Genomic DNA, 27322 nt, shown 5'->3' with positions numbered 1-27322 from the left:
TTATTGCGACCATTCAATGGATGTATGAACGTTTGTCTGGGATGTGTGAAAGAAAATGTAATACCATTTCTCATCTGTCTATAGCTTCTCCAAGGAGGTAGGATACAGGTTGTCAGTACCCATTAGCGGTGTTCCTCTAAAAGACTCACAGGTTTCTTACAGGCCATATCTGGCAATATGGATACTCAGAAAACTCTAGGACAAGAAATATACCCTGCCAATAGCGCAGTATCTGATTGTCCTCTTTGGGGGACACCTTGCAGAATCCATTCAGCTGTCCAGATTCTCTTGGCATCCAGGTGACAGCTGAAGTGTAAAGAATATAGTCTCATGCCAGGCAAGTAGGGAGGTACCATGGTTTAAAAGCATCATACCTCACAGGAGCCAACGTCTCTTATGACAATGCCTTAGGCACAGCTTCCAAGACCCCCACACGGTCATGCCAATTAGATAGGAGTCCCCACCCCATAATACAATGGTTTCCTATCAGGTGTTTATAGTTCTCCCACATCAGATGCAATTTATCAACCAGGTGTCATTTTTATCATAAGCAATTTGGCCTAGTAACATAGTTGAATATTGTATCTTATTAGGTTACAGGGGAAGAGAGCTAGAAAGTTAACTGAAAGTCAAATTCTCATGTGGAAAAAGAAAGACAGTATCAAATGATGTATATAAGCCTTAAAAACAAAATGGAGAGATTTTTTAAAAAAGAAACATTAAAAGTTTTGTAGTTTTAGATTCACCATATGTTGCATAGATTGTACAGAAAGTTCTCATACACCACACACCCAATTTCCCCTATTATTAGCATCTAACATTAATATTTTTCATTTGTCATAATTAATGAACCAAGATTTATATATCAATTATTCATTAAGATCCATATTTTGTTCAGATACCTAATTTTTAAAAAAAGGAAAAACTTTTAATTGGTGTTATAGTCTACACTTAATCCATTACATACTCAGGTATGTTCACAATCCACTTGGGGTAGTTTAACTGAGACAGGAATCATTTCAAGTACAGTACTTAATAACCCCAAAATGTTGAGCATGTAAAAGTCTTTAGGTCCACATACTAAATTGTAATTATCAAGAGCCAGTAACGATCAATAAACATCATTTATATATACTAGGCCACTTTGGATTTGATTGCAGTTAGTTGTACAAAAGTGAGCCATGGATTTTAAACCTTTGTGTTTCTCTCTTTCTCTCTCATTTTATTTTGTATTTCAAGATAATTTTTAAGTATACACTGTAATGATTCAACCATTCTATACATGACCCAGTGTTCACGTAGTTCACACATCCTCCCGCCCACCTCTCCTATGGCAACCACTAGCGTGTTCTCTATATATTTAAGAGTCTGGTTTTGTCTCTTTTTCTCTGTGTTCATTTCTTTTGTGTCTTAAATTCCATATATGAGAAAATCATATGGTATTTGTTTTCTTTGACTGACTCATCTCACTTAGCATTATAGCTTCTAGATCCATCTATGTTATTGCAAATGGCAAGATTTCATTTTATGGCTGAGTAATATTCATATATATGACATTTTTATCCATTCGTCTTGTCAGTGGATGCTTGGATGGCTTCCATATCTTATCTATTGTATATAATGCTGCAATAAACATAGGGGTACACATATCTTTCTAAATTAATGTTTTCATTTTCTTTCAGTAAATAGTAGTGGAATTACTGGATCATATGGTTTTTTTTTTTTTTTTTGAGGAATTCCCATACAGTTTTCCACCGTGTCTGCATCACTTTGCATTCCCACCAGCGGTGCACAGGGATCCTTTTCTCCACATCCTTGTGCCAACACTTGTTATTTATTGTGTTTTATTTTAGCCATTCTGACAGGTATGAGATGATATCTCATTGTGGTTTTGATCTGCATTTCCCTGATAGTAAGTGATATTGAACATCTTTTCATGCATCGTTTGGCCATCTGTGTATCTTTGGAGAGATGTCTGTTCATGTCTTCTCCTTTTTTAATTGGATTATTTTGTGTTGATTTTATAAATTCTTTATATATTTGGGATATTAGCTCATCAGATATATCATTTGCAAAATCTTCTCCCATTCAGTAGGCTACCTTTTTGTTGTTGATGGTTTCCTTCACTATGCTTTTTATTTCAGTGTACTACCAATAGTTTAATTTTGCGTTTGTTTTCCTTGCCAGAGGAAACCTATCTAGAAAAATGTTTCTACAAGTGATGTCAAAGAAATTATTGCCTATGTTTTCTTCTAGGAATTTTATGGTTTTGGATGTCACATTTAGGTCTTTAATCCATTTTTAATGTATTTTTGTGTATGATTCAGTTTTATTCTTTTGCATGTAATATTCCAGTTTTCCCAACATTACTTGTTGAAGACTGTATTTTTCTTATCATATAGTCTTGCATCCTTTGTCATAGATTAGTTCATTCATAAAAGTATGGGTTTATTTATGAACTCTATTCTGTTCGATTGATCTATGTGTCTATTCTTGTGCCAATATCATACAGTTTAGATTACTACAGCTTTGTAGTATATTTTGAAATTTTGGACTGTGATACCCCTAGTTTTGTGTTTTTCTTTTCAAGTACCCACATAGATATAGTCCTACTCCATTTCTTGTCCTCCTCTCAAAATAATGGTCCCCTTGGCTTAGGGCAAGGAGAGTGTCTTACAGTTGGTTACTATGGGAAAGTAGTTCTCAGGCCTAGTGACATAATTTGAGTCACTTGGGGAAATTTATTTAAGGGATCAGTAACTGGAGACTCACACCAGGGACTCTGAATTAATTGACCTGTAGAGTCCTTTCATCCCCAGTTTTAAGTGCTCCCCCAGTGATTCTAATGCATAACTGAAGCAGAAAACCACTGCATTGTAAAAGACAGTTTATCTTTTTAATTCAGACAAACTTGTGAAATGTGGGCCTTGTTTATTTACATGAGGCCTGGAAGACTCTTAGAAAACTCTTCAAGGACCTCCTGCTTTAGCGTTTGTTTTCTTGTTGCCTCTAAAGCAGAATTAATTACTCCCTCCTTAAAAATGTATGCATCCTCTTCTCAGAAAAGTCCAGGCTTATTTTTTACTGGTTTTTTTTTTCCTCCAGCTTTCAGTGCCAAATCAGCCACACTGAGTTAGGTAGGTGAGCTCTGCTCAGAAAATACATTTCAATAAAAGAGAGATGCATAAACAAAACAACAACAATTATTTTACTTATCCTATGAAACTATAATGATTTGTTCAATGCCTGTCTCTTTAGTTAAACAGTCTGTCTCTGAGGTACAGAACATGTCCTGTTTATGTGAGATAGCCTCAGCTTTTAACACAATTTTGGGTACATAATAATTGCTCAGTCCTAGAAAGAGAGGGTGGGGCATAAACCTGGGAAAAAAAAACCAAAAGTTTATTTAGTCTTAATTGAAAAAAATCCTTCTTGGTCAAACACTGACTTCAAAACTTTAAGAAATTCATTGTAGACAAACTGTACTTGTATTGTGACTGATTCATACAAGATATATAGCAACTATCACATTTTTAAATTTTAAATAATTTAGCATATCATCTCATTTTAGAAAACAACATAGCATGTAGTCAGATAGAGATTGCTAACCAGTGAATGACTAGTTCCACTGAGCCACAAGAAAATTGAAACAACACCAGCCCAGGACGTTCCCCCTGTATTTCACACATCGGAATATTTGTTATGACTGTCACTGTCAGTGAATTGTACACCTGGCCAAGCCACTATCTGGGGCTCCTCACACAGAGATGTATGGGATGCTGTCAGTCTCTTTAGAGTGGAATTCAATTTTGATTGAATATGTTTATACTTGTGAGCATATAGTATTCTTGAGTTTAAGAGGTGGTTTAAAAGGTTTCTTTCTTTTTTCTTTTTTTTTTTAATATACTGCTGTGTTTTCAGAGAAGTTCACTAGACTAAACAATTTGAGAGGATGTTCATAAAAACAAAGAAAACATTAATAAAAGCAAAGAAAATCCACAATTTAGTTTGAGTCTGAAAGCATAAAGCAAAGAGATGCTGGGCAGTTCTCTACCGATTCATTTTCTCATGTGATCAGTGTAGGAGGCCGGCCAAAGACACACCTATGTGGAATTTTCTGGGGTTAAGGAGAAGCTCTAAGGATGTAGCAGAGAACCAGGTTTCCCGCTTTGACTAAACATTCATTTGTGGTCATCTTACAATCATTTATTCAATCAGTGTAAGTTGCTTGCTTATCATGAGTCGAGACCTGATGAGTTGGTGAGTTTCCTTCCCTCTCTAGTAGAAAGCTGTAGCCATACACAGAACAAGCACATGTGAGTGTGCTCACACACACACACACTCATATATACTTTTGCCATTAAAATTGAGTGGATGCTCAAAGTACAAATTAAGGAAATTAGGTCTTACACATCTGATTTTTGTGTCCTGGGATTCAGACCCACTCTGTATTAACTCAGGAGGGGCCAAGCATGGTTTGAGAATTATGGGAAAATAGCTACTGGTAAAACTATTTTCCTGTGCTGAGGATGGTGCCGTAGGTTCATAGACTGTTCAACTCTGCAGCATGTGAGGAAGCCGGCTAGGCATTGAGCACAGATACGGGAGTTGGCATTGCTCCTTCTAACAGTTGTGGGCATCCTTTGTGTTGGGAAAGCATGGGGGTGGGGGCGGATTTTGTACCTTTCTCTTCAGATTTACAATGAGCAAAAGGACTCTATTTTGAAAATAAGTTACCGCCATAATATCATATACCCATTGGAAGGAGAGAAAATATTCTTGGCTTTAAACTTTGAAGGATCAGCTTAAACTACCATTTTGAAAGAAATTCAGAAAGTGGATACTTTGGACTTAACAAGAAAATGACATCCGAACAGCTGCTTAAAAACCTAAACTATTAGTAGGCAGAGGGCATCTGTACTTTTATTGTTGTTTTATAAAGAAGAAACAGATTTAAAGAGATTGAGTAATGGACCCAAACTCCCACTGCTAGTAAGTATCCGAGCTGGGACTGAAGCCATGGGGTCTGTGCTCCTTTTGCTGAGCCACTCCTAAAAGAATACATTTGCTTATGCTCTTCACTCTATGTGGCATGCCTCCTCTCCACCAGGTCCTGATTTTAGTCATCCAGTCTCAGTTTAAATGCACACTGTCAACCAAGATGGCAGATCCTCCATGAGCAGGGTGTCAATCAGACTCCAGGAGCTCAGGGATCCCATGCATTCATGCGCTTCCGCCCATCCCTCTGCATCCAGGGCTTTCAGGAAGGTAGCTGCTCCCAGGGTACCAAAGCTTGACTGGAGTCAAGCTGACAGGTAGAAACATTTTGCGAAATGTTGCTTGCATATTCAGAATTTAAACTGATAGTGAGGCCTTGGGAAAGAATTAGGAATTCTAATCCTATTTCAATCTTTCTGGATCAAAAAATTTTTTGTATCTACTTCTCTGTATTCAATGATGGGAAAAAGTAAAACACCTTTTCACACCTCCGCTAATCCTTCTACTGATCTTGTCTATACTTAATGATTCATGTGTGCTTCATAGACCAGTGCTGAGCCTCACTGTGAATTCCTGCCATAAATGCTTCACAGATTACAAAATAAATGAAAGCATCTATAAGAAAGAAAGGAAAGGATTCTTTTTACTAAGCGTTTAAGTGAGGACCGATTAGGACATTTCTTCAATGATACCAATGCCTGCCATATACTTCTTCCTATACCTATAAAAAGATAAATTTCTGATGTATATCTAAGTATATCTAATTCTCACTGAATTTTCGTGGAAAGTAAAAACACTGGATGAACCTTTTGAGTATTAAATTTTTTTAATGTTTATTTATTATTTTTGAGAGAGAGAGAGAGAGAATGAGCATGAGCAGGGGTGAGGGGTGGGGGAAGGGGCAGAGGAGAGGGAGATACAGAATTCGAAGCAGGCTCCAAGCTCTGAGCTGTGAGCACAGAGCCCGACGCAGGGCTCAAACCCACGAACTGTGAGATCATGACCTGAGCCGAAGTTGGATGCTTAGCCAACTGAGCCACCCAGGCGCCCCTGCCCTAAACCCATTCTTGACTCAGATCAGAAACCAGAACCTTCAGTCTGCACGGTGGAGTCCCATTCTGCCCTGGGTGCCAGCACCATGGCTGGCTCACAGGACCCCAAAACCGTTTGCTAGGTGTTGTTATTCCCACAGACCTGGCAGAAGTTCTCCTAGCTGCCAGCTCTCTGTTCCACCCCAGAGAGTTTGCTCAGTCTGGCTTCATTGCTCAAGTGGAAATGGCTCCCATGGGCCGCAGGGTGAGTTGGGGGTCCAGAGAGGCTCACTGCAAATGATCTCTGTTTCTTTTTTTTTTTTTTTAGTTTATTGTCAAATTGGCTTCCATGCAACACCCAGTGCTCTTCCCCATAAGTGCCCTCCTCCATCACCACCACCTCTTTTCCCCCCTCCCCCTTCCCCTTCAACCCTCAGTTCATTTTCAGCATTCAATAGTCTCTCATAGAACTCCCCTATGACCCAGCAATAGCACTGCTAGGGATTTACCCAAGGGATACAGAAGTGCTGATGCATAGGAGCACATGTACCCCAATGCTCATACCAGCAATGTGAACAATAGCCAAAACATGGAAAGAGCCTAAATGTCCATCAACTGATGAGTGGATCAAGAAGATGTGGTGTATATATACACAATGGAGTACTACATGGCAATGAGAAAGAATGAAATCTGGCCATTTGTAGGAAAGTGGATGGACCTTGAGGGTGTCATGCTAAGCGAAGTAAGTCAGGCAGAGAAGGACAAATACTATATGTTTGCACTCATAGGTCTATCAGGAGAAACCTAATGGAGGACCATGGGGAGGAGAAGAGGGAAAGAGAGTTGGGGAGAGAGAGGGACGCAAAACTTGAAATTTATTTTTTAAGAGTCTATCTTTATTAGTCGTATTTGCTTCTTTTTTTCATGGTTGTAGGTTCCTTGCATTGCTTTTTTTATTCTTACAGATATTTTTAGGATTGTTGATTTTTATAAATTTAATAGAAGAAATATCATTAATTCTTTTCATTTAGTTTTCATTAGCTGTTCACATTAAAATAAGTCATCTTTTATCATTCTGCTATGCATAAAATAATTGAAATGTTTATATATGTTGTGTGGTTTTTTTCAGGTTTGGAGTAGGAGCTTATGGTGAAGGAGCTATAGTAGAGTCAACATTTCATGGTGAAAAAGAGCTGAGTGTTATGTTCATATATGAAAAATCAAGTAAAATTCAATTCAGAAGCATGGATTACCTAGAATATCCAAGAAATTATTATAAAATGGGTTGTTTGATTATTTTATTACTCCCTTTATTGTATGTGTGTGTGTGTGTGATGAGAGTGTTGCTTAGGAAATATGAAGAGTACCTCATTTTCTATCATATTTTATTATTTGAGGTGATGCATGTCAATAAGATTATGATCATTGATCTTCAATTGTCAGAACATACAATTTGGTATCCAATGTGCCATGTTTATTCTCTGCAGCTAGAAAGCTAATCGAGGGCAAAGACAGAAATAGGTAAGAATTAAAAATCTCTTTTAGAGCAAAGATTATTTTAAAGGTACACTAATCAGGGAAGGGGATCTCCTTCACCCTCTTTCAAATGAAGAGTCGTATTGCAACCCTACCCTCATTATTCAGTCTAACCTTTTCTGAGTACTCACTCCAAGTATATACATTCTGTTGGAAGCAGGCATATGAAGTCTTTTAAGACACAACCCCAGCTCATCTTCCTGTGCCCCTTCATCCTTCAATAAAGTCCTGGATCTGAGTATACACCAGTCACTACATCATCCTGTATGTAAGCTGTGCCATCTCTGTAGCTGTCCCACTGTGCCGAGAGCACACTCTTCTGTCTCTGGTAGATGACTGTCTGGTATGTTTTAAAACATCAAGGTTATTATAAAATAGATGCATCAAAGACATTTTTTGCCAGCTTTCCGTTTATGAATACGAATTGGCTTTAATAATTAGATTAGAACAGTATTTCAGAAGCCATTTATCTAATGTATTTTTCCAAATCCCATTTCACTGAAAAATTTCCAGGAAATAGTCATCTACAAAATGCACAAAATGTACGGAGGTCAAGATACCTCCTAAAAAGTCTTCTCTTTCAGGAAAACAGCATATTAAAATTCACTAATTTTAGTTCTCTTTGCCTTTTATTTTCTAGTGTTCCCTGACATATAAATGGATAAATAGTAAGAATAAAGTAAAATGAGCAAAGTAATTTGAGGAAAATGTAGAATTATTTTAAGTAAATAATGGAATTAGGACATGGAGTCTTAGTTAAAAGAAACAGTCACGTGGTAAAAATTTTCAATCATTAGCTCAGGAAGCCATAGGAATTTATTTTTCCAAAGTTGAAAGAAGAGACTAAAGAAGAGGCAATTAAATTAAAAGATAAAGAGAATTTATATAGAGAGGACTCCTCTCCTGTATGGCATGAAGTTAATTTTCAAACGCTGTGTTTTATTTAATCCTCGCAACAACCTAATGAGGTAGGGATAATTATTCCCATTTACAAGGGCATTGTGGCTAAGAGAAGTTCCTTGTCTTTCTTCTGAAGCTCAGAACAGCCAGTCACTGGCCAAATTAGGGTTCAAACCTAGATCTCCTAAGAAAAACCATGTGGAGTCCATCACCTGTAGACTGAATGGGAGAAGCCATTTTGCAGTGGAATGAAGAAATGGGGTAGAAAGAAGGAAATCATCACAAGCAGTGCTGAAAGTGACCAGTTGAGGGAGAGTTGAGAGCAGCATCATTCACAAAGGAGAAAAATGAAGGATGGAGCAATAAGAAGTCTAAACTGGCTTGGACAGGACCCAACACTGGGTCCCCCATGAGGTAGAAGATATCCCTTTTCTATTCAGATGAATGAGAACACAGAATAAATGCATAAAAGTTCAGAGGAATGAAACAGAGAAGATGAAACAGAAGACATTTCAGAGACTTTTAAATAGTTTCTAATTGCTTTGCCAACTAGGAGATAAGGTCATCATGGGAGTAAAGGACAATGTTAACAGGGCCTCTAGAAAGAGAGAAAAGCTGTCACATGTGCACTTGACTGCTGAATAAAAACATAACATGGGAGTCACAGCAGGTCAAACTTTAAAAAATACTGTATTGGTATGGGAGTTGTCGTGAGGCTGTATTGAAGTGATTTCACTCTATGGGATATTGAGTATCCACTGGAATGGATTTGTTCAGCATCTACATTAATGAGTATTTAAATGCTGCAGATATAATTTCAAGTGACTTAACATGAATGAATAAAAGTCAATGCTACTGCATTTTAAAAAGAAAGAAAGGGGGAAAAGATTGGAAAAAATTAAAGACAACCCTGACTACAAACAGCTTGGTTAAAGACTGTGTGAAGCAAGCACCTGGGAGCAAGGTTAAGTGTGCAAATCTGATTGCTACCAGTTCACCCACGTTATCACCGGGGACCGCTTTAGTGGGGAGGCAGAGCTTGAGCTGAGCGTTGGGAGGGGAAAAGGAGAATGGGCAGGTGCATGCACATGGGTGTATGCATGTATGTGTGTGTTGTGTGCATGCATGCACCCTCCAGGAGGGGATTATGAGTGAATGTGGGGTCCTGGAAGGGCAATAGTAGGAAGAAAGGCACAAAATTGTACTTGAGCCTTCCTAAGTCGTTTTGTTTAAGTTGTTAGTATAATGATAGATTTGTGATTTGTAAGGCAAGCAGAAGAAATGTGCTTTTCAAAGAATCCTAAATTTGACATCCAATTAGGAGTGAATTTCTTAAAAACAGCCTTCAAAAAGCAAAGCATTTTTTTTAAAAAAAGTTTGATATACTTGATTACTCTTATTTATTAACTTTACTGATTAATAAATTAATGTAGTGATTCTTATCTTTAAAATATTCATTTAACTAATTTCAATTTAACTAACTGATTAATTTTAAGTTCAAAAGATTTAAGGAAAAAAAGTAAAAAGATACACCACCGTGCGAGGAGATACTTACAACACATACATTTGGGAGTAGCATAAAGGATTCCTGAAAAATCATTAAGAAAAAGAAAAACAACTCATTGGAAAAATTTAAGCAATAACTTGAACAAGCATTTTACAAAAGAAGATACATGAATAGCTGATAAATGTGTGAAAATATTCTCAACCTCATTAGTAATCAGGGAATGCAAATTTACATCAAAATTAAATGCCATTTTACACCCACCAGATTGGCAAAAATGTTAAGGTCTGAAAATATATAGTATTACTGAGGATAAGGAATAGCAGGAACTTCTCTATGCTATTGATAGGAGTATAAATTGGTCCCAGCCTCTTGGAAAACAGTTTGGAATTATCTTGTAGTTGAACATTTGCTTACCTTTCTACCTAGCAATTCTACTCATAGATATATCCCTAGAGAAACACTAGTACAGGTGTGTGAATATTCATATTGTAATATTTGCAAAAGGAAAGAGAAAATTGGAAATGCCTCACATATCCATTGACAAAGAATGGATAAGTAAATTGTTATGTACTCATAAATGGATTTTACTATGGTAGTAAAAAAATGAATGAACTGCAGCCACATGCATTGACAGAGATGAACCTCACAAAATATTAAGTGAAAAAGACAAGTCACAGAGGAATATATACAAAATAAGGCCATTTCTACAAAGTCAAAAATCCCATAAAACCAAATAATGTCTTGTTCATGGATGCATACATATGTAGTAAAACTATACTGAAGAAAAATGGAGTGATAAATTCCAAAACTAAAATAACAGTTACTCCAGCTAGGGAGACGGGAATGGAATGCTAGGATCTGAACTGATAATACTGTATTTCTTAAGCTTGTTAGTTTATTATTCTTTGGACCTAAGAATACATTACCTCTAGTCCTTCATATGTATGAAATATTTCATAATAATGATGTAGGTAAATTTGGACAAAAGTTAAATGAGAAATGGAGAGTCAAACATACAGAAGAAAACTTGGTCTTAGTCTATGAACATACGTATTTGGTTCTAATGCAGAAATCTTTGTGACTTTCACTCTGAACTACATAAAAAATTGGCTGGGCTTTGCAAAGTCACAGTTCTTTAAAAGAATGGCTGAATATATGAATTATGAGAACAGATGAATTTAGTGTTTCATTTTAGTAGGTAAGAAGTGCTTTATTATAATGAATCTGTCAATTTAGCTTCTGTACATAATACAAGATTAAAAGTATGTAGTGTAATATTTTCAGAATATGTTCTATAAAACATCAGATGTTAAGGGTGCTGTAATCAAATGTGTCCAGGAAAATGCTGGATACTACACTGACTCTTAGAAATTCATAAGTAAGCACCTAATCTGCCTGCTAGAATAGTTTTTTACTAAAAATAATTAATGAAAAGAACAGTATACATAATTTAAATATTCTCTATGAGAGATGGAAATATAATATAAATGTCATCTCTAGCAATGTCTAAAAGAATCATGCATCAGATTACATCTCTAACAGTGCCTTCGCCGTCTCCACCTTTGACACTTTGCCCTCTGTTGACACATCAGTTGGGAGTTCCTTAAACACCCACTCTTGTTCCTTTTATCTCCTTGATGTCAATTCCTCCCTTCCAATTGATAATCTTATTATTTCAAGATCTCTCTATCTAGACCTGACTTATCCAAACTCATACTCTAAATTGATCTTGGAACTTCACAAACTGAAGTCCCACAGGCTTCTCAAATGTAACATATCCAAACCAGACTCTGTTATCTTACACCCTGAAATAACGTGACCTCTGGATTCTCTGTTTCCATTATGGTGTCATCATCCCACTGAGTTTTCGAAATAGAAATAACTTTAGTTTGATTCTTTGCTGCATCATCTATTCGCATCCATCTTGCTATTCTTCTAGAATATTCCTTAGCTCTGGCCTCTCTTTTCCCTAGTCCTTTGTCACACCTTAGTCTCCATCTCCGTTATGGCTTGACAAGGCTTCCTCTCTTGTCATTCTATCACCAGTATTTCTCAAATGCAATACATAATCCGCATTGGCTTATTATCATAAAATGTAATCATATTGTTTTCTAATGAACATCTGCTAGCTCTTTATAGCTTAAAAGGTACAATCCAAACACACAGAAGAGCAAAGACTCTTTCACAGTCTGGCATTTCCAAATCTACGTCTTAAGCCTTATTTCCTGTTATTCTATCATAGATCCTCTATGGTGTGGTGACATTATACTCCTCATCATCCCCTGAATGTTTAAGTTCACAGTTTAAGTTCTGTCTTTCATCACATACTGATCCCTCTGTCAGGAATGTTCTTTCTTTATTTTTATAATAAGCAAACTCATATTCATACTTTATATACCCAGAAATATTCCTCCTACAGAACAGCCTCTCCAACATTCCCAGTAGAAGAGAGACAGACATTTCATTTTCTACATTACCAAGAATCTCTTTGGACCTTCATTGTAGCACCTAGCACATTGTACTGTCCCTTCATCTAAACTCCATCTTCCTTGCATTTTTCATTACCTATTAGACTTGGAAGAATCTCACTAAATGTAGGAATTAATGAATAAAAGGACAGATGGTACTTTCTTATTATCAATCTTATCAAACTTCACTTTGAGTGTAAACTTACTCATTCTTTGTCAAGGTCATGTTTCCAAGATTATTCTCACTTAAGCCTCTTTATTTTTAAAAATTATGTTTTTTTAAGCTTATTGAGATTTATGAAAATAAGGCATTTTGCTCTCCTTACCGCTAATTAGTAGTGGCTCTTCCCAGGAGCTTTCTTTTTTCGTTCACTGACAACAAATGTTCTAGCTGTGGAATTGCTAATAATTTCCTTTTTTCTCTGCCTTCTGAACTAGTGGTGAAATTACTAAGGAAAGTCTCCATTATGATCAGGCCCAATGCTATCATACTCTTAACCTTTGTTCTAATAGAAAAAGATGCACCTCCTAGGTGAGAGATTACTGGAAGGCATTCCTTTCTCTGGGCTTTTGCAACCAAAACCATGGCAAGCAAAATAAAGACTGGTTTCAGGCTGCATGTGCCCCAAGCTTCCCTCCTAGCCTTGTGCCCTTGTGGAAGAGACGAACTGCACAGCCATGACCTACAGCTCTGATTCTGACTCAGCAGCCCTGTACCTCACATGGTCCCGTGAGAGCCCCAACCAAGCATACCACTTGCCTAATTATCCTTGGCAGCCAGCCTGCTGCTAGGTGACAATTCTTTTAAAACTACTTCCTTTATAAGAATCTTCTGATACATTGAAATGAACCAATCAGTCAACACAAATGGGAATTTTCATGGGCCTGTGACAGATTCTGATTAAAATGTGGTTTTTACCCAAAGCTTTAGTGCCTTCCTTCTATGAAATATAATTTCATTACAAAATAACAAGTCCATCCTAAGCCAATGAGATAGCCCTAAGTATATGAACCAAAGTCATGAACATGCTGATATGAATTTAAAAAGTCAGGTACACATAGACTAAGTGAGTCAAATGTCCAATGAATTTAGGAGATACTTAAATAAACGGAGGAGATTAATGGTGTTTGTTCATTTAATCAACACATATTTATTGAGCCACGTCTATGTGATGAATATTATTTAGACCCTGGGAAAAGAGAGATTAAGCAAATAAATGATACTCGTGGAATTTACAGTCAAGAGGGAAAAGACAGGAAAAAACAAACCTCTGCTATATGAGACAGTATTAGGTAGAGAAGAATGAAGCGGGGTGAGAGGGTCAGAGGTGAGGGTGGGGGCATCTGACACTGATACAGAGGGCCAAGGAGAGCTCACTAAGAAGGAGCCTTTGTCAGAAAGAAGACCAAGTCATTAGGCTGAAATGTGTGACCACATGCACCTGTGCCTTTTTCTTCCATCTTTGCCTTTTCCCAATGATGTTTAAAGAGCAATTTTTCTTGATCCATTCATCAGGTGATGGACATTTAGGTATATATACACAATGGAGTACTACATGGCAATGAGAAAGAATGACATATGGCCATTTGTAGGAAAGTGGATGGACCTTGAGGGTGTCATGCTAAGCGAAATAAGTCAGGCAGAGAAGGACAGAAACCATATGTTTGCACTCATAGGTTTAACAGGAAAACAGGAGAAACCTAATGGAGGACCAGGGGGAGGGGAAGAGGGAAAGAGAGTTGGGGAGAGAGAGGGACGCAAAACTTGAGAGACTATTGAATGCTGAAAACGAACTGAGGGTTGAAGGGAAAGGGGGAGGGAGGAAGAGAGGTGGTGGTGATGGAGGAGGGCACTTGTGGGGAAGAGCACTGGGTGTTGTATGGAAACCAATTTGACAATAAAATATTTTTAAAAAAATAAAGAGCAATTTTTATATTAAAACATCAACTGTTTGCATTCCGTATGTGTCACCAATGTTTCTTCCCCAACTCTGTTGATATATTTTACCTTTGTGATTATTTTTGGACCACTGAAATTTTTATCAGAATTGTATTCAATTTTATTAATTTGGGGAGACTGGACATATTTCCCAGTCAGTGAAACTGGTCATTGAGTCCTGAAAGTCCCACAAATTTTTACTGAGATTCTTAGTATTTTTAAAATAGTCTTGCTGCTAATATGAATTTTAGGAATTTTAGGATTGTTTCAGTGCGTTATGTTTTCTATCTATTGGTTCTGGTTATGAGAGGCAACTTGTCATTTTTAAATATATGTATTTTGTATTGAACTAGTTTATCACATTCCTGTATTCTACTTGTTTTTAGCTTCATTCTATACTTTTTATACAATCTTTCTTATAGGTGTAAGATCTCTGTTTCTTCTTATCATTAACATTCCATGTTTTATTCCATTCATTAACATCTTCAGACCAATGTTAAAGAAAAACACGATGATAGCGTACATGTTTTTCTTGTTCTTCACTTTTTTAAAGGAGCGCTGACTTTTTATTTTTACATTTCTTAATGTTTATTTATTCTTGAGGGAGAGACAAAGAGTGAGTTGGGGAAAGGCAGAAAGAGAGAGGGAGACAGAATCCCTAGCAGTCTGCCTGCTGTCAGCACAGAGCTTGACCTGGGGCTCAAACTCACAAAACTGAGATCACGACCTGAGCCAAAACCAAGTGTCAGATGCTTAACCAACCCTGCTACCCAGGCATCCACTTGTTCTTCATTTTAATGCCACATATTTTCTAGCATTTTACCATTACTTGTGATGCTGACCCTTAGTTTAAGAGAGGTGTTCCCTATTTTGTTAAGGAGATATCCCTTTAAGTCATAGATTAAAGTTTTATTTGGATTGAATATTGAATTTTGTCAAATTCTTTCTGGCATCTGTTGAAGAAATGATATAGTCCATCCTTGAATGACTGACATAATGAATTAACTTAATATAGGATCCACCAAAAATGTTTTCCCAGAGAACACTTTTTTCCACAGGTTGATCCATGAAAAAAAACTGAGGGAGGGAGGAAATTGTCATCTGGTCAAACAACTTGGGAAAATGTTGCATGGCATATTCTTTTCTTACAGATTCATTAGCTCATTATCATGTGAAAGATACTGAGAAGTATGAATTTGGCAGTCAAGAAATTCAGTTAAAAATTTACACACACACATGCGCGCACACACACACACACACCACACTGCTGTATGGTATGTTTGAAAGCTGCTAAGAAAAAGAAACATCTGTGTGTTGTGTATCAATATGATGTAAAGGATGTTAACTAAGCACTGTGGTAATCATTTCATGACGTACCCAGTCAAGTCGCTAATGCTGTACACCTCAAATTCATACAGTGCTGTGTGTCAATTCTATCTCAATACAAAGAAAACAATCCAGTTAACTTTGTTAAACCCACCATTATATTTCCAAACATTGCCTGTTCCCCCTTCCTTCATATAGTACTTACTAGTGTCCCATTGACTGAGGGTTCAGTCTCACACACTCGAGGAATGCCATATTAATAGCTTTCCTTATATTAAATTATCCTCTCACTCCTGGAATAGAACCTGCTTGGCCATAGGAGTATGACTATTTAATTTAGTGCCAGATCAGTTGGTTGGGTTTTAATTGAGGATTTCTGAGTCTGTAATTATAAATGTAATTGTACTGTCATTTTTTATCCCTAGCCCCTTTTGACTCTTCCCAGGTTTCAGTATCACTGTGATGCTGGGTTGGTAATATGAATTGGGAAATGGTCCATATTTTTCTGGGCTCTGGAACAATTTATGCAGCATGGGAATTATCATAGGATTTTATTTTCTTAATTTGAAATATTTTTTTATAAAATAGCCAAACGAGAGATGAACCCAAACACAGTGCTAACTGGTTGTCAGTGAGTATAAATGAATCCCCGTGTTAGTTCTATTTTCCTTACTGATGAGGCTTCAAGTGTCTCCATTTTTCCTCACTGACTAAACATGATTGCTCTTTGCTCCAGAGGGTTAACGGTGCAGACAGCCTCCTCTGCTTAGAAGCAATAACTCCTTGCTCTTGTCACTCCAGTTCACCCCAGAACAGGAGGTCATCACAGTCAGGTCAGGGAAGAAGGAAATGATGGAATCCCAGACAGAAGAATCACCACACTTCTCCATGAGCATATTGTCGCTGATGCTGGGCACAAAGTGAGGTGACAGGAATGAAGCCCTGGAGGGAGAGAGGAAGCAGAGCTGGGCGAATTGTGAATCTAGAATCCCAAGAAGAAGGTTGTAGAGTATTGATATGGTTTTTAACACTTTGAAGCAGTGTTGGGATGACATTGGACATTTTATGGTCTTAAGGGGAGAAATGGGGTCATGTTAAGGCCCCTTTAGAGACAAATTCCTCCCCAAACCACAGAACCTTTTATTCATAGAGATGCCACATTATTATGGACAGAATACTTCATGGATCTTCTAAGAGCTTAGGAATAAAAACACACAAAAATGCTTACATGCTTTCCTTTCTAAAACAAAGATTACTCAACAGGAAAAGGCAAAGTACTTTATCTGTGCAGGTCCAAAGTCATAGCAGGCAACTTGACGTGTTTAGTATTTTGTGTTCATTGAATAATTGCATATTGTTTATTAAATAAATGCCCATGTGTTGTCTTTCCCTGGTTCTATGCAACTGATGTTGCATTATGCTCCTAAAATGTGGAGCATAAATTAAATGAATCTTTTTTTCCCAGGTTTATATATAATAACTCCTTAGGTGCTAAATGTATGGGTTTTTTTTTAAATCCTTTATTAGTTGGTGAATTTCTTAGCCCTGAAACTTTAAATTTCAGTACTTTCAAGGTGCAATAATGATCTCAGATATTTCAATACATTTGAGAGAACTTAATACTCAAAATGATTTTTTATACTAAGTTGCCAGGATTTTTTTTCTATTTGTATTTTCACATGCTGGGTAGAATAAACATAAAAATAATGCTCCTTTGTCTAAAGCACAAATTGCTCAAAATATGATTCTTTAATCAAATCCAGCTTGTATTTCTTTCAAGACAAAAAGAAACTGCTAAGATTATATATCCCTGAGTGACTCTGTATTGTGATGAATGCCAAAAAAGGAAATAGGTATGTTAGAGGAAAGTAACACCCATCAGTAGAAAAGTGGTTCCCTCCCCGCCGTGCACCACTGTTCCCTTCAAAGAAGCACAGTGCCTACGGTGAATCGTTGGCAGAAACTAACTTACCCATTCACCTATTCAAAGATCCTTCCGCTGAACAGAGCTAGGCAAATGCTTAACATGCTTATAAAATACCACTCCTTCTGTAGTGATGCACAAAGGGAGGAAGAAAAATCAAAAGAAGATTTTGGCAGTATGAAGCAATATGAACTCAGGATTCGATGGCTACAATATTTTAACCAACACCAAGTACTTTGATGCTCCTTGATTATCAGTCACAGAGCTGACGATCACTCTTTACCGCTGATTAGAGAAAAATCTGATTTTCCTGTTTCATTGCCTTCTTGAAAGAGATGATGGGGGTAAGTGCCACAGTGAAGAGCAGAGACTGAATCAAAGAATATTGATTTTGTGTCTAACCCAGCTTGCACTTTTTCAGTTCCAACATCTCACTGGGAAATACATAGAGGCTGTTTCCACAATAAAGTCACTTGTGACTAGAGAAAATTATTGGGTAGGGAGAATGAAAAACATATATTTTTCCATGGCAATACTTGTGTGTTGTCCATATATATATATATATATATATATATTTTTTTTTTTACCCCCTTCACAGATTCCTATTTTTGTGTTTTTTAAGGAAAATGTCAGGATTGTGAAGGCACATCTTGGATGTTGATGGTTGTTCCTTGGGAGTGGGTTCCTTTCCACTGCTGCCACAGACACAGTCACCACCTCACTGCCTTCTGTTAAAGGTGCACATGGATTTCCTAGATATACCACAATGCAGCGATCTACTCATCTGAGGCTTACATCCAAGCCACTTTGTGTCCCAGGGCTTTAAAGTAGCAGTGGGATCACAAAGTGAGAAACAGACACAAGACACAACATGAAGGAAGAGCTGACATGACTCAGAACCGAGTGGGGCAGAAAGGCTGAGGGAGAGGGCAAAGTCAAGGATGATGCACCTAGCTTGGAGGACGATGGTGCCACCGTCCAAAAATAAATAAACAAAATAATTCAGGAGCTGGAGCCATCTACTCTCTGATAGACCCCTTGGCTGCATTAATATCATCATTAGTTCCTGAACCATTAGCAAGCAGAAAGAAACAGTGTTCACAGCACCATAGTTGCGAGCACTTAGTTTTTCTTCTCTTACACCCTACTAATCAATCAGCAGTTGCAAGCTTCGGTTTTAGGAAGCCTCTGTAAGTCAGGGCCTGAATACATTAGCTGTATTAACAGCATGCTAGTCATGGGGGGGTTGCTACAAGCCCAGTCGAAGGTGAACGGCAAATGCTCTTTTAGTCAAGGTTACTCAGAGAAGTGGCAGGTCCAAAGCCATTTAAAACTGGAAAATGGCCTTCTGATAAATAAAATGGCACTTGAGTCTGAACATAATCGAAAGACATTTGTGCTGACATAAGATTAAGGAAACTTCCTTTTGGGAGGCTAGCATGCAAATGTCACTTTCTGGGTTTTGTTGACTGTGAAACTGGACACCATACCAGTAGGGGGGGCGCCTGAGTCTTGCCTATGTCTGTATTATGACCAATGACATTGATTGCCGCGAGATTCCACTAAGTATGTGCTTTACCAAATCAGGAAGATACAAATGACACTCTTAATTTTCTGAGTTTGTTTTGCAATGAAAATTCAAGAGACTGAAATTAATTTAGTTAAATTGATATTTTATCTTAAGATTTTAGGGATTTAATGGTGAATGTGCCTCTTGATGTTGATATATCTACCGTGGGTTCATTTATTCTCTTTTCTTTGGCACACCGCATGTAGCCAGCCCTTTGCTACGATTTGTTATTTATAAAATGTATACAGCACAGTTCACTCCTGATAGATGAAATCAGAATTCTGGCTAAGCTATGGCCCAACAGACTAGAAAAAGGAGTTTAAAATCTGATTCTGTCCCAGCTGTAAGTAAGATCTAGGGATCAAATGCATAGCCTGGTGACTATAATTAACAATACTGTATTATATACTTGAAAACTTTTAGGAGATTAGACCCTAAATGTTATCACCACACACACACACACACACACACACACACATGCACACACACGTTGTAAAATGTAAGGTTGTGAGGTTAGAAAGGTGAGAATCACTTTTCACAATATATATATGTCTCTAATCATCATGATATACACTAAGCTTACACATGTTGTATATCATTAATATCTAAGTAAAGCTGGATGGGGGACCTGATTCTGGAGGTAAATGGCTACAAGGGATGTGTGTGAGGCTTACCAAAATTTGAGTGGTGATTTAGGCCACATCCCAGACATGTGTATACATATCAATAAGCCTCTCTGTTACATCATCAATGAGAACACATTGGCAAACTGCTTACACTTCCCTGGAGAAAACTATTGGCAATTTCCTACTTAGGAACATCCTGCATTCCAAAATTTATTCCATTAAATTGGACATATTGAGTGCCTACTGTGTACCATGCATAGTTATCGAAGATGGGGCATATTGCTAACCCGGATCCCTTCACGGGCAACTTTGTAGTCAGTTTGCAAGTCAGCTATTTATAAATTGGGACACATTTTGCTAAAGAAACAAATTTAAAAATAGTGGTTAGATTTCCAAACTAATCTTTAAAAGCTAATTTAATTTATAATAAAGTGGAACTCAACTTCTAATAGAATCCTCAAACCTAACTACCATTTATAGCAGTGATTTTCAACCCTGGCTGCACACATCACACTATAATCACCTAGGAAGGCTTTTTTTCTTATTTATTTTTTAAAATAAGTACAAAGACTCAGACCATATCCTCAGAACAATAAAGTCAGAATCCATTACCAGAGCAGTGGTGGGAAATGGAGCCTGGGAAAGGGTAGAGAAGACTGGAAACAAGGCCTCTAGGGAGAGTGACATGAGGATAGTCACTAGGAAGTAGAGGCCAGGACTTCAGGGGACAGATGGTGGGGTCTGGGTATTACGGCACTGATGGAGAAAATAAAAAAAGAAAGGAAGCCTCTTGAAGAAGGAATAGACTGTGCACTCACACCCTTTGAGAAATTCTGGTCTCTGGTGACAGGAAAGCATTTTTCAGGAACGAGAAGATGGTGGAGGGGTCCCAACTGTTCAGCTCCAGGAGCACAGGATTAGATTGGTGTGGCAGTGATGCGGGGGGGGGGGGGGGGGGGGGGGGGGGGGGGGGGGGGGGGGGGGGGGGGGGGGGGGGGGGGGGGGGGCTGGTGAGAACTTGGTTGGTCAACATCACTCATCAGTTCTCTTTGTCCAGTTCATGAGGATGGAAGGCAACTCTACCTTCAAAGCACTTTCTTATCTTGGGATATTTCCCTTCTACAAAAAGCAAATGTGTTGTTCTGTTCATCCTTTTGACATGATTATGGACCCTCAGGACTAGGCAGAGTTAAAGGGAATGGAAGAGGAATGGATGAAATCCAATAAACAGCCTCCAAAAATACGAGTAGGGTGGCGATTCTGTCCACCTGCTGTCACTTCCAACAGCTTCCAGAGTTCTGTAGCTCTCACTGCTGGTCACTCCCTTGCAACTTCTTTAGTTAGAATGTCAGGGATCAGAAACATGGGTTCGAAGTGTTATCATCAGCTGGTGAAAACAAATAAGCCAGCTGGAGGATATTGTTAACGGTTTTCCTCTGCCCTTCTCTTTTTACGGTTTGGGTGTGGAGACATCTTTTTCTCACATCCTGCCACTGTTGCAATATAGGGAAATCCGAGGAGAGAACACACTCACATTTCAATCAGATACTCTCAAGTTCTGAGTTGTACTCTGTATTTCTTTCTTCCTGGTCCTTTCTAGGATATATTGCCTTAGTGCTGTTTCTAGTTCTCTCTTTATGGCATTTTGTCTACTCTGGGTCAGTGAAAACATAGGCTAGAAGAATTCTGGAGACATATGAAAGTTGTCTCTTCTGACGGGGGGAAAGGAATTACTGCTGTTATCTTCTCTCTTCTTTACATTTTTGACATTCCTGATTTTTTTTCATGATGTGAGTAAAATAAGTTACTATGAAAAAGAGGAGGGGGTACCTTGGTTTTATAAGTTTCTGGAGATACAGGGATGGGGAAAGCTCTGGTATGGAGAGGGTATGCACAGAAAGACTTCTTCCCATGTGTGAATTTACTGTAAGCAACACACACAGGTCTTTCCCCCACAGATTGCTTGTCAAGCTATGTAGCAACACTATGGGAAAAACACCACCTCTGTGAAAGAAACTTTTCACTTCACCTCACAGGGAGTCTAGCTCAACTGGAAAATCTGGATTAGATTTCAAAGGAAGAATGTCCTCCTCTCAAACCACATCCTATCTCAAGAATAGAGAGAGAGAAATGGATTTTTAGGAAGAAAATTCCTTGACAAAGTTAAGGTAAGATAACTTTCTACCTTAGTGGGCAAGCAGCTAGTTTAATAGGTGAGACTCCAGTAGCTTTGACTATTTCAAGGAAGATTCCATCACCACATCATTTGACTTCTGCCAAAGCAAGAAGAATCCCTTTCAAGGAATTTGCTTGAGCTAGAGTGGAAGAACTAGATCAGTGCCTGCTTTGATACACAGATGATGAACTGTCATTTACAAAGGTGCTGTGGAAGGTAGTCGGTGAATGTCAGCCTGTTGGAAAACTAACAAATAAAGCCTCCTTCTCTTAGAAACAAAATTTATCAGCACCTGAAAATTCATGTCAGTTGTTGCTTCTGACCTTTTCTAATTGAATTATCCTTCTTTAGTGAGCCAGATGAAAACCATTTTAGTAGATGGGGGAAATGGGGGAACGCTTAAGCTTTTCCTATTAAAAATAAATATGCCACATGAAATAGTTTATTTCAGGACTTATTGAGCCATTTAACTCAGTCAAAAAAGTGATAATAGCTTCAGATAGGTAGCAGAATTTGTCTTTCTTAACCAGAAGAATGTCAGAGCTACTTTGTGTTTTCTAAATTCCACAAATTATATATATCTGAACGCTCAGTCTCTGGCTGAGGCTGGTTTAGTGATGATCCCAGTGGTACTGGAGGCTTTAGCAGAAAGCTTGGATATCCAGTCTTCTTTAATGGGGTGATGTAACCTCCAGTCTCTGTCTTCAATCCTTGTTAGACCTTTAGGTTGTTTAAGAGTTATTTTTAAACACAAATGTTCGTTTTGAAACAGAAATAAGGGCTCCAAAAGCATTAAATTTTTTTTTAATTTAATTTATGCTTTTTATTTATTTTTGAGAGACAGAGAGAGACAGTGCAAGCAGGGGAGGGCCAGAGAGAGAGGGAGACACAGAATCAGAAGCAGGCTCCAGGCTCTGAGCTAGCTGCCAGCACAGAGCCCAACATAGGGCCCTAACCCACGAACTGTGAGATCATGACCTGAGCCGAAGCCAGACAGACGCCTAACAGACTGAGCCACCCAGGCACCCAACAGAAAATATTTTTGTCAGAAGCAAGTTTGAATCTGATTCTGTGCTAGGATTATTTCTAAAGGAAAATGTTGGTTTAATTCAAGTTCCAGTTAAGGCAAAAAGCTAAGGGAAAGTGAGTCATTTAATTTCTCTTTTAAAAAATGAAAAGTAAGAGAAAAAGGCTTTTATCTACTTAGATGTACTCCTACCTGATAACAATCTTTTTTTTTTTCTGCTTCAGTCTTAAGAAAAGTATATGCAGAAAGAATGGATGATAAGAGAACTAAAGGAGAAAGCCAGAACCTTCTATTAATTACCTTTATCAGGTTAGCCGTGGAACAGGCAGCTTTGCCTTAGGTATAGGAAGGTGATTAGCATTCAGAATCCTGAAGCCCACATCAATTTAGGAAAGGCATGATTTCAAGATAAGTTGGAGGGTAAGTTAGAAAGAAGCAATTTCTTAAGCCAAAGTATAATTCTACGATCAGATCATATAGTCATTGTTAATAAGAACTAAAGATTAGTTAGAAATAAAGTCCCTAATTATTCCTAGAGTTTTAATAGACTCATTTTGTTGGAAAGGGTCTTAGAGGTCAACCAATCCAACTTCATCTTTCTGGTTTCAAGGAACCAGACTCCTTGTCCAGCAGACACAAACCAAAGAGAAGAGTTTCTTGAAAGGTTATAGAACCTAAGGACTGGAACATACCTGGAGAAAAGTAGATCTAGAGACTTGATCATTATTTCAGGACTTGTGCCATCATTTTTTAAAAAGTTGATTTAGGGTCGCCGGGGTGGCTCAATCAGTTAAGCATCTGACTTTGGCTTAGGTCATGATCTCACGTCTCATAATTTTGAGCCCTGCATCAGGCCCTGTGCTGATAGTGCAGAACCTGAAGTCTGCTTTGAGTTCTGTGTCTCCCTGTTTCTTTGCCCCTCCCCTGCTCACTCGCTCGCTCTCTCTCTCTCTCTCTCTCTCTTTCAAATATGAATAAAAACATTACAAAAATTGAAAAAAATTAAAGTTGATGCATATATTTGCACCTGTGGCATACAGCTATTGTTTGAACATGACCATGGCTAAAATTCTAAGAACTGTTTTGGATCCTGAAGTTATAAATACAAATCTATCAAGTGGTGATAGCAACTCTGCTAAAATATACAGCTGGACCCTCCAACATGAGCTATGTTACCCTGACTGCAATTACAGAATGTTAGGGATGACAGACCCTAAGTCTACCTATGCTACTCTTCTTGTTCTGCCATAAAAAAAAAAAAGTGTGGCCCAAGAAGTGGCATGTTCAAGATTTCCTAGAGGGTTAACAATAGAATCTGTAGACTTGAAGTTCTTTACTATCCTATCAGACATATGGTGCCTTGGGTGATTTTGAGACCCATGACTGAGACAAAGCTTAGTTAAGAACCTGCATTTTCTAGTGTCAAGTCCTTGGGTCAGTCATTTATAAGTCCCTGAAGCTTCATTTGTTTAATGGGGATATTAATATCCCCCATAGGTTGGGGTTGATGTGAGGATTTAATGACATGACCAATACACAGCTTCCTGGAACAATGTCTCGTACAGGTAAATGCTCCATGAGTGGTAGCAGTTATTATTATTAATAAAAAAAAGTTTAGTGAGCTCTTTGCTGCATAACAAAAAACCCTGAAACTCAATGGCTTATAAGAAAATTTATTTCCTACTCACAGGTCTGTGATCAGCTATAACTCTGCTAAGCTTAGCTGAACTTGACTCCTATTTTGGCCCATGTCTGCTGCGTGGGTTTCGTCATCCCAGGATCCAGGCTATAAAGGACCCCCTACTGGGATGTGTTGTTCGAGGGAAGACCTGTAAGAAATGGGAACCATGTGATGCTTTTTAAATTTTCTACTGGGAACTATCACTACTACTTCTGTTCCATTGGTTAAAGCAAGTCATTTGGCCAAGCCCAAAGTCAGTGAGGTAGGGAAGTTATTGCACTCACAAGCAAGCCAAGTTCTGGGAGGGAACGAGCAGTACAATGTAACACAGGAAAGATGAAAGAAAATCTATGGTCATTGAGACAAGGGCCGCTAAGGTAGCTTGAATAGTGTGAAAGTATAACCTACACAGGCTGTCCATAACTTCTTATGTCTTCCAAATTATGGGCCATTAGAGAAACCAGAGATCCAGAGCAAACAACAGAGTTTGGAGACGGAGGGGGACAAAGTAGTATCTCTTCCTATAGAAGCTTTACTTGGTGGTGGAGATATTGCTTTAGAGGTCATTTAGTTCGGTATCTGTAGAGCTGAAAGGTATTTTAAAAGGTTCACATTTTAAATTTCCAATAATCAGAAAAATCCAGTAAATTCAATGTTTATGTCAAAACTGTATCCCTTTAAAATGGAATAGGTTGAGAGCCTCCAGGTTGGTATTGAGGAAGGCTGCCCGGTGGTAAGTGAGGATCAGAGGAGTTTGCTCATGACTTGTAACTTAGTTTATAACATAGACAACACATATTTTATCACACATATTTTAATTGTTTTTATTCTTAGTCATATATTGTTTACATTTGTTCTCAATCCTGAATTAATGAGGAACTTAATGAGGAAGAAAAAAACATAATTCTGCCAATTTTTCCCTAGATACTTTTCTCCAGATCCATAAATTTCCATCATCTGTAAAGACGAGCTATATAGAACACCAAGATATCTCTAATATTTCAAAGCATAATGTAAGGAAGAAAAATAAATCAGTGTTATGTATGTATCCTGTCTCTAACCAATAATCTATTATGGAAATAAACAAACACATGACGTTTTGAGGTCCATTCCAGATTAGAGGGTAGATGAGAGGTATTCTACATTCGCTTTATTCTCATACCTCAGTGTGACTACAGAGACCCTTCCCTCTATTTGAGAGTCTCTTCCTTCTCCTTTTTCTGCCTGGTGTTCTCATTGTCTTAATCCGCAGCTCAGCTCTTACTTTTAGTTGGGAAAGGAATCACCTTCACCAGTTTACTTCAGCTGTTTCTGTTTCTTTTCCCATGGTAGTCCTGGAGCACTTTCAGGAAATCACCTCCTTGATAGCCCTATTTCTGAATGTGGTCATTAAGTCTGTCTCCCCAACTTGACCCTGAGTTGAGATCAGGGGCAACTGGGTACTTCCCAGGCATTGTACTGTGTCTCACATCCACATGTGACTGGAGGAGAGTAAGCAGAATGAGCTTGATGAGATTAGAAACTGAAAGGGATGTGGGGGAGAGCATTTCAGGAAGAAGGAAAGTGTACATCGGCAAAATGAGTAAAAAGACAAAAACTGGCATGTACAAGATATGTTAAAGCACACACACACAAAAAAACTGAGTGCAAATGAGATGGGAGTTCACGAGATGCCCTGGAAAATACAGTGGGGAGTTTAGGTTTGTGGGAGAGACGCCCATTGTCTTAGCTTGCTTAGGCTGCCATAACAAAATACCCCAGACTGAACACAACAGAAATTTATTTTCTTACAGTGCTGGAGCCTGGAAGTCCTAGATCTGGATGCAGGCATGGACAGTTTCTGGAGAGAACTCTCTTCCTGGTTCACAGCCTTCTCACTGTGTTCCCACATGGTGGGGGGAAAAGAGAGCTCAGTTGTCTCCTCTTTCTCCTCTGTCCTCTCCTCCCCCTCCTTCTCCTCTTCTTGCACTAATCCCATCATGAGGGCCCGTCCTCTGCACCTCATATAAAGCAAATTATCTTCCCAAAACCACATCTCCAAATGCCATCCAATTGGCCATTAGGGCTTTAACATAAGAATTTGGAGGGAATACCATTCAGTCAATACCATATGGTTAAGAAACCAGACTTGCCTTAGTGACGTGGGCCAACAAGATCTCACCATCCATCCCTGCCATTCCTGAGGTTCCAGTGTTCACTTAAAGAAAGTGAGTGAAATCGCAGAAGTCAGCATTTCCAATTGAAGGGGCTTAAAAGCCAAAGGGCAAGAGCAAAATAGCCTTTTAATTTCTGAGATGAATGAACAAAGTAATTTTTGTGAGTAGTATCTTCTATCCCTACAGCAGCCATAAATCATACCTTTGGGAGCTGTACTGTTTTACTTTTAAATGTACATTTTGAAAAGAACATGGTCGTTTCTTATTATGCTCCTTTTGTACACTTTTACTGCATTCATCACGAGTCAGAGAGTCCTGTTGATTCTATGGCAGGAAAACTATTTGTTATAGTCACAGTCCAAGTGCCTACTGATTAGCCCAGGCATTTCATATTCACTGATTGGGATGGTAGTACAGTCTTCCTCAGTGATGTACTGCTTTCTCCATTTACTCATGG

The 27322-nt window shown here is 38.2% G+C and overlaps 1 protein-coding gene across 2 annotated transcripts in view; it reads left to right on the top strand.

Annotated features, from left to right (window-relative positions):
• Positions 1-27322, top strand: part of ST6GALNAC3 (ST6 N-acetylgalactosaminide alpha-2,6-sialyltransferase 3) — a 516687-nt gene that overhangs the window by 479012 nt on the left and 10353 nt on the right. The window contains exon 4 of one of the 2 annotated variants that reach the window (XM_029948935.1): positions 7159-7997. The exons of the other annotated variant lie outside the window; for it this stretch is intronic. Within the exon in view, the coding sequence (XP_029804795.1) occupies positions 7159-7528 (370 nt within the window). The 3' untranslated portion in view covers positions 7529-7997. Of the gene's footprint in view, positions 1-7158; positions 7998-27322 lie in introns of those variants that run through there. 2 annotated transcript variants of the gene reach the window in all.

The sequence above is a fragment of the Suricata suricatta genome, chromosome 8, assembly GCF_006229205.1.
Source record: "Suricata suricatta isolate VVHF042 chromosome 8, meerkat_22Aug2017_6uvM2_HiC, whole genome shotgun sequence".
NCBI classification, from domain to species: domain Eukaryota; kingdom Metazoa; phylum Chordata; class Mammalia; order Carnivora; family Herpestidae; genus Suricata; species Suricata suricatta.
This window is presented reverse-complemented; position numbering and strand designations above follow the sequence as displayed.